Source organism: Centruroides sculpturatus, unplaced genomic scaffold, assembly GCF_000671375.1.
Source record: "Centruroides sculpturatus isolate CEXI.00-Female unplaced genomic scaffold, Cexi_2.0 scaffold751, whole genome shotgun sequence".
In the NCBI taxonomy this organism is placed as follows: domain Eukaryota; kingdom Metazoa; phylum Arthropoda; class Arachnida; order Scorpiones; family Buthidae; genus Centruroides; species Centruroides sculpturatus.
Genome location: NW_019385814.1, coordinates 119769 through 133215, shown reverse-complemented (window position 1 = coordinate 133215; position 13447 = coordinate 119769). Strand labels below are relative to the sequence as shown.

The 13447-nt window shown below is 29.0% G+C and overlaps 1 protein-coding gene across 1 annotated transcript in view; it reads left to right on the top strand.

Annotated features, from left to right (window-relative positions):
* LOC111642286 (oxysterol-binding protein-related protein 1-like) overlaps positions 1-13447 on the top strand; it is a 190167-nt gene that overhangs the window by 152781 nt on the left and 23939 nt on the right. Inside the window, exons 20-21 of the mRNA XM_023388617.1 lie at positions 6258-6336; positions 11383-11501. Of these exons, the coding sequence (XP_023244385.1) occupies positions 6258-6336; positions 11383-11501 (198 nt within the window). The remainder of the gene's footprint in view (positions 1-6257; positions 6337-11382; positions 11502-13447) is intronic.

The window sequence follows — 13447 nt, the reverse complement described above, 5'->3', positions numbered from 1 at the left end:
AATGCTTAAAGCAGGCTTTAATAATTAAAAAATTCTGTATGGTGGTTGTATTTTTCGAATAAGGATTTTCAGTTAGCTTTATCTTTTGAAGTATTGTAGTGCTTAATGCTGTAGTACCATTAATACTTAAGTAATTTAATAAAAATATGAAAAAAACTGCTAAAGTGATAAATATTGTATTTTACATTATAAACATTGATATTTTATGCAAAATAAGAAAAACAATCCAGTATTAATGTATTACATAAAACAAATATATCATTGCAATAGTAAAACAAAAAATTCATTTTAAACTATATTTTAGTCATTTATTACTCACAGAACGCTAATGTCGGATGTAAGCTAATAATTCCTATTTCACAGAAGATGTGGTCTAATGACCATATCTTCTGTGAAATAGGAACTTCTGTGATTTCAGCATAGTGCAAACATCATACACTACAGCAGCGATTCTCAACCTTCTTAGCTCCGCGACCCCCTAAAATAGTAAATATAAATAAAATTAATATTTTGCGACCCCGCCCACCCAAAGGAATAATAACAGTAAGCCTTACTATTACTAATTGAATTTTGACTGTAATTATAAATGTAAATTTTTAAAAATACTATATAATAACATTGCACTAATTTTATACATTAAGAAAATACNACAGTAAGCCTTACTATTACTAATTGAATTTTGACTGTAATTATAAATGTAAATTTTTAAAAATACTATATAATAACATTGCACTAATTTTATACATTAAGAAAATACCGACAGTATAAAAAATGTAATACAACTATTCCTATTATTTTATGTTGCTGTGTTTATAGCGATAGGTATGAACATGCATGTATGACATGTAGTACATATTAATACATGAGTAATTTACAAGTTCCAACTTGATGTGTATGTGCTCTTTGTAATTTGATCTCCTCCTATAATACTTGCTGTGAGAGTGCGTTTGAACAAGTCGTGTTATCACTAGTATAAAAGAGGTACTGGCAATTGCACCACTTCAGTTAAGTTTCGAATGTGAAGCGTGCATCTGATGCTTTTATTTTAGTGTGCAGTCATCTGTGAAGCTGAATTGTTTTTTTTTTTTAATTTCTAATGCAAAATGGATAAATTTGTGAAAAAATGAAGTTAGCCATCTACATCCAGTGAATTGGTTGGTAAAAAGACAAGGTTGTACAATGACAGTTATTTAAATTAGGGTTTCACCTCATTGGATGGAAAGCCACAGTGCATTGTTTGCTTTCAAGTTCTCTCCGATGAAAGTATGAAGCCATCAAAATTAGTTTGACACTTTGAAACTAAACATCTGGCTCATAAAAACAAACCCTTGGAATTTTTCGAAAGAAAATTACATACCTTGAGAAATCAACAAACTTCTATTTGTAAGTTGAGTCATACTGATAAAAGTATACTTGAAGCATCTTATCTCGTAGCATTAAGACTAGCAAAGGTGTCCAAACCCCATATAATCACTGAAAACCTCACATTGCCTGCTGCAATTGATATGGTCAGTGTTTTAATAAGTGTGGAAGAAGCAAAAAACTTGAAAAACATTCCACTTTCTAACGACACAATATCAATGCGAATCAATGACACGGCTGCCGATGTTTGTGATCAGATAATTCAGCAAGTGAGTTCAAGTGAATTTTTCAAATGGAATACTAAAAAGTATTCAATTTAATGAATCAACAGATGTAGCAAATATGTCTCAGTTCTTATGTTTTGTGAGGTATGAATGCAATATGGGCACATCAATCAAAGAAAATATGTTGTTTTGCAAAACAGTACCGGGTCATGCAACAGGACAATGTCTTTTTGATATTTTTTATGAAGCTACAAGAAACTATACTAACATAGATTAGACAAAATGTATTGCAGTATGTAGTGATGGTGCAAAGGCGATAACAGGAAATAACAATGGATTAATGAAAATATTAAGAGATTGTCTTATACCAAGGGCGGAATGAATGCACTGCTTCCTTCACAGACATGCTCTTGTCACAAAAAATATGCCGGAAAATCTCAATCAAATTCTTTGTGAAGCTGTAAAGTTGGTTAATTTATTAAAAGCCAACTGTTACAGAACAGGTTGTTTGCTAAACTATGCGATGAAATGGGCAAAAATAAAAAATCTCTTCTTTTCCATACAGAAGTTAGATGGTTATCGCAAGGAAAAATGTTAACCTGGGTATTGGAATTGAGAGATGAATTAATAATATTTTTCCAGGATAAACAATTGCCATTCTCATTGTTTTTACAGAATAATGAGTGTCTATTGTTGTTGGCTTACTTAGCTGATGTATTTTCGCATTTAAACGATTTGAATGTGAATTTACAAGGACGTGATAAAAACATTTCATTAATGACAGACAAAGTTCATGCGTTCATTAAGAAGCTTGATATCTGGATTATTCGTCTTCAAAGCAAAAATTTGGATATGTTCCCACTCACTTCGAATTATTGTATTTCACGGAATATAAGATGCACTTTTTTCTTCAAAAAAATTGCCTCCAAAATTCAGGTGCATCTTATACTTGAAATTAATATAAAAATATCTAGTGTTTGATTTAAAATTCCCGCGTCTTAAAAATGGCTATATATTTGATGCCGTGGGAAACCTATCTCTATCTGGCAACATTGAATACAACTGGCAGCAGTAGTGCACCGATGTGATGAACATGAGTTGCGGGGTGTCAGGATAGAATTGTCTGGACATACGATTTCTGTGCTTTTTCTCTTTTCAAACGAGCAACGATTGTTGCCACAGAAACTCGGATCACAAGATGACCGGTGGTTCTGAATTCATGACCACAGATTGGCCAGCAATCATTGTGCAACCATTGTATGATCAGGGGACGTCTGATAGCGCTACTAAGCGTTGATTCATATGGATTCATACTCTTTTATACAGATCAGCGTTTGCTTCAATCCGTATAAAAGGATTGAATTTAGGCAGTATAAATGGTAAAAATGTTATTTTTTAAAAAATTGCTTAAAAATTAAGGTGCATCTTATAGTCTGTAAAATATGGTATATGGAGAAAAATTTGGATGAACAAGACACTATTATCACGGGTGCACAACCTGCGGCCCGCGGGCCACATACGGCCCCCTATCAATGTTTATGCGGCCCGCGGACGGTACAGGCCAAATCCCTTCTTTCCAAGTTTCTAAGTGTAGAACTTTTTCCCTTTCACAAAGTCATTAACACCCAACTGTTTTATGACTTTCCCTGAGGTGAGAAATAGGGGATTGTTCTATAAATAAGTCTATTTTTAGCTAACACTTTCTGCTTTAGATATTGAATATTTTAAAATGATGNGCCATTATGCTAGACATCAAGAAGATTGCCGCCAGCATCCAATCTCAGCCATCGCATTAATCACTTGGAGGTCCGGCCCCCAGTCAGTAAAGTTAATCCTAATTTGGCCGTTTTTCAGAGAAGGTTGTGCATCCCTGCTATTATTCACCACAGTTTGGATTGCATGAAGATTCATTTGCATGAGCTAAAAACTCAGTTGATAGAGTATTTCCCAGAAGATAAAAATGATTTCTCGAAGAGATGGGTACTGAATCTGTTTAGTGAAAATGTTTTTGCCACTGCTAAGTTACCAGTTGAGATTCACAACCAGCTCATTGAAATGGCTGCCAACAAAACACTACAACTGCAATTTACATCAGAAGATTTAAATATGTTTTGGCTTGCTCGTCGACATGAATATGAAAATTTAGTCACATAAGCACTGAAAATATTAATCCTTTTCACCCTGTCTTATCTCTGTGAAAAGGATTTTTTGTCTATGGTTGCACTAAAAACTAAATACAGGAATCGTCTTTTATCACTCAAAAACAATTTGCTTTTGTGTGTTTCTAACATAGATCCACGTAGGGAGAAAATTTTAAATGAAAAACAAATGCAACCATCACATTAATTTCTTTTTTTTACATGTGTACTTATTGTAAGTAAAATGTTTATAAGTTTATAATAAATCATTTTTTCTCATAAAATTATTTCATTATTGTTTTGTGACCCCCCCTTTAATATCACTGCAACCCCCAGGTTGAGAAATGCTGCACTACAGTATCCCATTTAGCTTTACTAAGTATCTATATTGAATTAATAGCCAAGATATTGTTTACAATACAGTATTAATTAAAATGTTTATTATTCAATTATTCCTGTGTATCATAATTTTTTTTTCCTTTTTTTATATAATTATTTTAAATCTGGAGAAATTGAAAACTTCCTATAAGATTTTCTGAAAAATTTTAAAATTTTGTGACATGGCAATGCTGGTTGTACAGTATGCCTGGCAGTACAATCACTTTGTATACAAGGACATGAGATCGGTGTTGCCAAATCTTTAACAAGCTTTTCCCTATTCGCGTTTTTCATGAACTATAGAGGGCGCTGTATTTTTACAAAATGGCTACTCTATCTGGGTCGTTTGTTAGTCGTCAATGTAAAATGAATTATATATTACTATCTGATATAATGAAATATGCTACTTGTAGCAGTTCATCGAGAAATTTTATAGAAGGAGAACAAGTATTACTAGCAGGACACGTCATTTTATGTGGTATTATCGAGAAAAACGAGCAAGATCGTTCTGTACATTTTTGTGCTCTTTGTCTGCAAACATCAGCATTGACTTCTATCCCACACAAAATTACTGGAATTTTAAAGTTTATCGACATATCATATAAAATTGAATAGAATTACATTTTATTGAAGATAATCCTATAGTATAGGTTAAAAACGAATACAAATACTAAATTACTTTATACTTAGACTCTATGCAATCTTTTTCAGTTTGATTTTTTAATACTATCGAATTACAATAATCTAAACATATTTATAAAAACATGATAGCATACATGACAAAATATAATCTTCAGGAGTAAAATGTTTCAAACATACTACCATATACTTCGTAACTTTTTTGCCAATTCTTAGCAGTCGAATCCACTCTTTCCGTCGGTTAATTTCTGAGATTCTCCGAATTCTGATTTACGAAAAATCATCTGTTTTTCATGTGGGAATACATGAAAACTTATATCGGAATCGCGTATGGCTTTGGAATTACAATTTGGAACACAACAGAAAGCTTTACTTTTACTATTCATCTCTACTGTATACAATACTGTTGACAATACACGAAGAACATTCAAACGACCCAGATAGGGTAGTTCAGTTTTTAAACACCAGAGGGCGAGCATCCGGTGAAAAACGCGAATAGCAACTACATTTTTCCACCCTATTTGACCAAGTTTCCCCAGGATTTTCAGTGATTAAAATTTTTCCTTCTTCAATATTTTAACCTCCTGACAACATGGATGTAAATTTGGTTGGGTATTGCTCAAGTGGACATTATATGGCACATGACTGTATATCAATCTATAAAAATAATTGAAGAAATTTTATATTTTCTTTAGGAAAAAATAATTTAATTTAATGCAAAAAATCTTGTTTATTATATTAAATGTAAATCTATTGATTTTTCAAGTATGTATGTACATACATACGTACATAAAATCATATAATAAAGTGGTAGTATACTTGTTATGTTTTTAAAGATACTGGAATGTTTTTCTAAATTCTTAGTAAATAATTAATTAGTTCATATTGAAATAATCAAATGACTAATCTAGTTTAAATACAAAATAATTTATATATTATTTATCATTTCTCCTACAATAATTCAATTAATTCCAATTTAAATTAACCTCCATTAATTCAATGAAATTAATTAATTCTTATATTTTGACAAATGTAATAGTTCTAATTTAAATCAACAAATTATCTCTTGTCAATTTTTTAAAACTTCTTATATATTTCAGTTTTAACTAGTAACAAATTAGTGTTATAACTGAATAAATAGTATTTTAAGTATATTTGAAATGATGTCTGAAACTCTTGGATATTTCAAACTGAAATTTTAATAGTGTGAAATATCAGAGTTTTAAAAATAATAAATTTCTTAATTTTTGGAACATAAGCATTTAAAAGAGGTTAGATAAAACAAACTTTTTAAAATACTGAACTCACAAATAATTTATGGAAACTTTTTAAAAATATAAAATCATGGAACACAAATCAATACAATACTTGAACCTTTACACAATTTTTATCTATTTGTTGAATCAAAAAAATAATGAAATTAAAAATAACAGAAGAAACTTAGAATTTAATCTAGTACATTATATTATATGTAAATAATTTTAAAATGTGAGAAATTTATTATCTTTATTGATAGGAAAGAAGAAATATATACTTGGACTGGTGTAGATTGCTGTGTTCATAACATTATTGTTGGAAAAATGTGGCTTGAACAAGTAAGTTTCTCAAATATTAATTTTACTAATAATCAATTTTTTGCTGGCAGAAATTACTTTATTTCTATAAACTTAATAAAATCATTTGTATTTAATTTCTTTAACAAAGAAAATTATAAAATTGTTTTAATTTTTTCAAAAATAAGGAAATATACAGGATGTCTATAAAGTCTGTGTGCAATTTAAAAAATTTATAACGTTATCAGTATTTGTGATAGAGAAATTATGTAGAATGTATTGGAAATAAGAAAAATCTATATTTTTTTATTGTTTTATTGTAGCCAAGTTCAGCCAACCAAAGGACATAGTTTACTTTTTCTTAAGTTGAAACCATAGGTCATAAGTAATTCTGAAAAAGAAGTTTTTAAAGTTTAAAAAATTGTTAAATTATTGTGTTAAAAAGTTACTGAATAATTTTACTTAAAACTAGGTACATTAAGCTTGCTAATACTTTTTACAGATTTTTTCTATCACAAATACTAATAGTTATAAATTTTTTAAATTGCACACTGACTTTATCCATAAAGTTAGTGTGCCTGTATGCCACCCTGTATAATGATGAAAGTACAGTTTGTCTTTATCCATAAATTCTATTATCATCTGATAATATAAACTATATAATATAATAAAAAACAAATATCAGAAATTGAGATTTCTAGATTACATGTTTTTAGAATCATAAAATTTCTTGACATAATAAACATACATGAAAAAAACAAAAGTTTTTAAAGAATTTTTGACATTATTTATTTTTTTAAGAGTATTTAGAAAATAATTTATACTTGAAAAAATAGTTTTAGTTTGTTAAGTAACAAAAAAATATAAAATTTTTTTATTTGAATAGTCAAAGGAGAACACATACAAAAGATTTCAGTATGTTGCATGATTTTGGCATTAATTCATTTACATATAAATATGGTATATTTTTTATGTAGCTATAATTCACAATTGATATAAATTGCAAAATCTGAATATAAATTTGTCTAAAGAGAATTGATTATACAAAATCTCACTTATATGTTGACGACAATTAAATAATTTTTTTTATTGTATAAATATAGGTAATGGCTGAAGATTCATTTAAAGTTACTGTACAGAGACAAAAAGAAAAAAAAACCATTTCTTAAATTTCTGTTTCAAAAATTCTCATCCAGTCTAGATTAAATAATTCAATGAGGAACAAAGATTTTTAAGCTATATTGTTCATAACAGAATTATAACACCTACATTTAATGTGATAGTTTATTGAAATCTAAAAAGTGTTGGAAATTAAAAAAGCAAAGAATAAATACTTTAGACAATCTCTTGCATTTGATATCTATTATTAAGTTATAGAAAGCTACACAAATAAGGCAACATTGATCAGAATTGGATGACAAAAATGTTAATCAATTTTGTCAATTTAATGGTTTTTTTGTTGATGGTCAATTGGTTGAGAGAGAATTTTCTACATTATAATTTAATGTGTTAAATTTATTGTTTGGGAATTTGGTATATGGTATCTTATCTTAGTTGTTCTTCTGAGTTAAATACAGGCAACCCCCCGTATAACACGGTAGGTTGTTCCAAAAAATTGCCAAAAAATTGCCGTGTTATGCGAATCCGCGTTATACGAAACAAAGAACTAATATGAAAAGGAGGGTTAGGTTCCAAAAATTAAAAAACATGCTAGTATATTTTCATAATTAAGATAAATATCTTCATTAAAATTTTTTTAAGTGATACATATTAATATAAATTAAACAATGTTTTCTTCGTCATCACTAAAAACACTATTAATTAACCGAGAGCGTTTTCTTTTTGGCAAGTTATCCTTATCCTCTGAGCATTTTTCTGCATTATCTTCAGATCCATGCTTTACCTTTTGCAAAATGTATGTAATTTTAGATTGCTTGCTTCTAGTTAAAAGGTCTTTATAAATTTCCTTATATGGTGCTAAGCACTTATGAAGAATAAAGCAAGTATGGAATAAGGGAAAAACATTCGGCAACATCAGAAGCAGAAGCGTCGCGATCTGGCAACATTGAAACAAGTTTCGAGAAGGACCACGTGTATCGACAGAAGGCGAGAAGAGAAAATTTACATACTTAAGTACTAATAGTTCACGAAAATAATAATTTTCGTGAACTATTATTAGTTAAATATGTAAAAATTTATTACATTTCCTGTTGTTCGAGGGTTTTACCCAAAACCGTGTCAGAGTAAATCCGTGCTATAAAAGTACCGTGTTATACGGGGGTTACCTGTATTCAAATACCAAAGTAGTTCACCAATAGATAGCAATAGCAATTTATTTATGAACTAGTTTCAAGTACAAAATAAGTAACCAATGGTATCTCAAAAAACAAATATTAAACTTATGGAATTTACTATTACATGTGTAATGCTTTAAAATTTGAAAAATGAACTTATTGATATTTACCTAGGATGTCATAAGTATATAACAACTTAAAGTGGCATTTAGTGTCAGTTTAATTACATATACTCTCATTAAAATTTATTGGCTTAGACATAAAAAAGGAAATCACTTTAAATTTTGCAGTAATAGCAGATTAAAATTCTGCCCATTACTATAATGAATTGAAATATTGTATTCATATGTAATTGATTAAAAAGATTTAAATTTGTGAACATTAATAGTTATAATTTTGTTTAATTTTTATAGAGTAATGATTACAGATTATGTTTGGTATTTTATTCAAAAATTAATGATGCACACTTGGTTTTCATATGTCAAATGTACTTAAAAATTACTGATAAATTTGCCAGTTTATGAATAATTAAAATAATTGTATTCCAACCTAATCAATCATTACAGTCCAATATTTTTATTTAATATAGATTTTCTGGATTAAATTTAGTTTTATGTTGTTTTGAGTTACAGCAATAGAATACTGAAGATGAAACCATATTATTGTAGATTCACTTTTAGAATTTTAAATATTTAGCTATGTTATAACAACTTATCATGGAATACTTAATAAAAATAATAAAAGATTATGCCTAATGTAGAAATAAGTTATTCCTTTCTTTAATATTTAAAATTAATGATCTTAGCCATTTTATAAACTAACTAGCTGTTACCCACAGCTTCACCTGCACAGAATTTGCAATTTGATAGAAATAACCCTCCCTCGGTACTTCACTAAGATTCTCAATCATTAGTTGTTACTATAAAAACAAAAAAATTGCATATAAAATAGTACAGTAGAAACTGTTCCTCAGGTTAAGCCTTAATCCTCTCCCTCTCCCCCATGGGGAATTTCGAAAAATCCCTTCTTAGTGTGCATTTTCATGACGCACCCTGTGTACCAAATTTCACCTCTTTAGGTTCAGTGGTTTGCTCTGGACGATGATGAATCGCCCAGTTAGTCACCCAATCAGTCAGTCAGGACATGTAATTTTAAGTTATATATTTAGATATTTAGATTCTTTCAATGTTGATGCGAAATTCATTATAAGAATTTTCAAATATAGCATAAGATTGAAAATTATGAAAATAGGCTAAATATTTTGAGATGTCTATATTCTTGAAGAGAATATTTTATATAGTAACAACTTACTTTTCATTGAAAATTTTTGTTTTAGATTTCTTATGGCAGTATTTAGATACTTCTAAGAGCACTTTAATGAGTATTAGAAAGAATTAAATGTTCTACCTTCCTAGTTTACAAGTTACTGCAGTATTTTAAGTGGGATTTAGTGGAATTTTGAATATAGTGTGTCCTAGAGGCAAGTGCTGGCTCCATATTATATGTGACCAAATGCAAAATGTAAATATATGAGCTTTTTGTATGAACACAGAGTCAAGTATTAACTAATTAAAGAGTCCATGCAAATGTGCAGATCACAAACCTGTGAAGACAGCTCTGCAAAAAGAAATTATTCTTTGTGATAGTTTATATTTATGGTCTAGTCCGAGGGATGATCAAAAACTAAGGTTACAAAGCCTGCAGTGAAAGTGTACATTTTATTTCATACAACCAAAACAGCCAACTGATAGTACATACATTAGGTTATTTTTCAGCATAGTCTCCATATTGGTTTAGGCACTTGTCACTTCGTGTGAAGAGTTTGAAAATTCCCTCCTGGTAAAAATCCTGTCCTTGTGTGTTCAGCCAAGCTTGGAGCTATAGGGAGGGTGGTCGATGATGTCCTAGCAAAACTGTTTCAACAGTGTGGTGGTCTTCTGGGACCACCCTCCTTACAGCCCGGACCTTGCTGCAAGCGACTTTCACTTGTTTCCTCACTTGAAGGAGAACCTAGCAGGACGACGATTCGCTTCAGACGAGGAAGTGAAACACTTTGTGACAACTTGGCTGAACATGCAAGGACAGGATTTTTACCAGGAAGGAATTTTCAAACTCATCACACGAAGTGACAAATGCCTAAACCGATATGGAGACTATGTCGAAAAATAACCTAATGTATGTACTATCAGTTGGCTGTATTGGTTGTATGAAATAAAATGTACACAGTAGGATGGAGAAATCACTGAGATCACATATAATGCCAATCTCAGTGATTTCTCCATCCTACTATACAGTATTTGGCATGAATATCAACCCATTGATTATTAAAATGTACGCTTTTCATTGCAGGCTTTGTAACCTTAGTTTTTGATCATCCTTCATAATAGATCCATTATCTTCAAAATTTATCCATATTTGAGAGTAGTTGATAGGATTTGCTGAATGTAAGAAAAAGGATATCATTCTAGTTTCAAAGTTATAAGAAGACATTCTAATAAGATAATCAAAATAACATGAATGAAAATAACATAATTAAGAAAGAAAAAGTACTTTAACAGGAAACAATAAGTAAAAATTTCACAAAAAGTGTATAATACTTTTATTTCTTAAATTTTTAAAAAATTAAACCAAACAAGAAATTGATAAAATGAAATTTAACATTTATTTAACAGTTTTTATTGGATTCTTGATTTTTTATAAATTTTTTTAAATGCCAACAAATAAAATTTGCATTTACTTCTGCTTTTATATTAAAAACTATATAATTAATAACATTTTTATAAATATATTTTAGTATGGAAATACAGAAATTATTTGTAAAAAGAGTGGTTTAAGTACTGTTCTTCATTTTAAACCTTGCAACTGGCTTGGTCAAAATGCACACACTGTTGAAGGCTATATTACAGACAAAAAGTAAGTAGTAAAGTTTTTACGTATAGAAATTTTGTTTCATGCTAGTGGAAACTGAAATATGGCAAAAATTATTAATAAAACTTTTATAAATTGTCAAATTTTATTTAAGAACTAATAATATTGATACTAAATTACTAAATCAGTTTATAAACTTGGATTTGTTTAATGGCAGTATTAATCAACATCTTACAGTATCATGAATAATACAATCATTAATACTATTATAAATATAATAAATATATATATATATAAAAGTGCAGATATTCTATAAATGTAAATGTATGATATTTTAAAGAATATCACACATTTACATTTTTTTCTTGTATAAATATATTTCTGTATAATATAAGAAATATAAGAAATTAATATAAATGAATACAAATTAATTAATATAAGAAATATATTTCTTATATTTCTATTTAATTATTTATTTATATTTCTATTCTATATTAATTATATTAATTCTTATTATATTTTTACATAATAAAAAACTTTCAAAAATTTTGTTGCATTTGGACTGCTAAATATCTGTCTAGGTAGTATTGAATAGAAATATTTTAGTTATGATCACAGTGTAATATTTAATTTTGTAATAATTGTATAAATTAACAAAATTTCAGATTTAACATATTCAACATGGAATTGGCAAGGGATGCTTCTGACTCTTTAAAAACAAAAATTAATAAATTACATCTTTATTTGAGAACACGCAAGAATCTAAGTTGAGAAATATTTTTAACTCAAAATAAATAGTTTCTAGGAAATAAATGAACTGAACTGAAAATATTTGTTAAATGCCAAAATAATAATTTCAAGTAATAAAGAACTAAATAACATTGCAGCACAAATGTTTGAAGTTATTAGAATTATTATTTAACCCAGCGTGAGTGAGGTCGGGTATGTCATACCCGAGAAAATTTTAAATGCAGATTATTTAATGTTATTGTTGCCATGCAAATCCCCGTTTTCACAGTAGCTGGATGTAAGGGAGTGGGGGGCGAGGCGAAGCGTTGAGTTTAGTGTTTTGCCGGTGTCAGCAGGAGATACACGAGCAAAGATGGCTGGGGTACGTCACACCCGACCTCATAGTCAGTGTTATCAATACATTTTTGAGTTGACAGTAAGTTTATGATTTATAGTATTCTTAGATTTATTTCTAGATTTCTCAAATGATAGTCTTTGCATTAGACAACAAAACATACATCTTCCAAGGGAAACTCAAAAAGTGATTACTGATCATCTGGGAGAACCTTCATTACCTGTTTCCAAAAAAGTGGCTGGTAAATATGTCAGGTGTGGTGACTGCACTAAAAAAACAGATAGGAAAACAAAACATTGCTATTCGAAGTGTGAGAAGGCAATATATATGAAGCATGCAATTTTTATGTGTGGAGATTGTGCTGATTTGTAGGTGTAATGTTGATGCTGTGCAAATTGATCTCATAAGACCTTTTAGTTTTTTTTCTATTTTTATAATTGAAAGATACTATAGTTATGTTGATTAACCAAAGAAGTTGTAATTTTGTTAGAATTTTATATGGAAAAATGTTAAACTATCAAAACTTGTACTTTTTCAAAGAAAATATAGACACTTTGTTATTTCAATTAAAAAGAATGCTTTTCAATCTTAAACATAATATTTTATTTACTTATCTTGTTGAATAGATACTATTACAGTAGAGCATCGTTTATCCGAAAGTCGGTTTTCCGAAACGTCGGTTATCCGAAAGAATTCCAGTCAGCCTAAAGTATAATTTTTATTTGTTTTTATATTTTTCAATGTATTTATTTCGTTTGTAAAACATAAAGAAATCATTTTTAACGATACAATAGCCACGATTATTATTTTAAAAAGTTTACGTTAGGCTTAACATCGACGAAAATTCAACGCGAAGCGACACGCAACGGAGAAAAATTTCAACACGGGATAGGTTAATATATTTTTT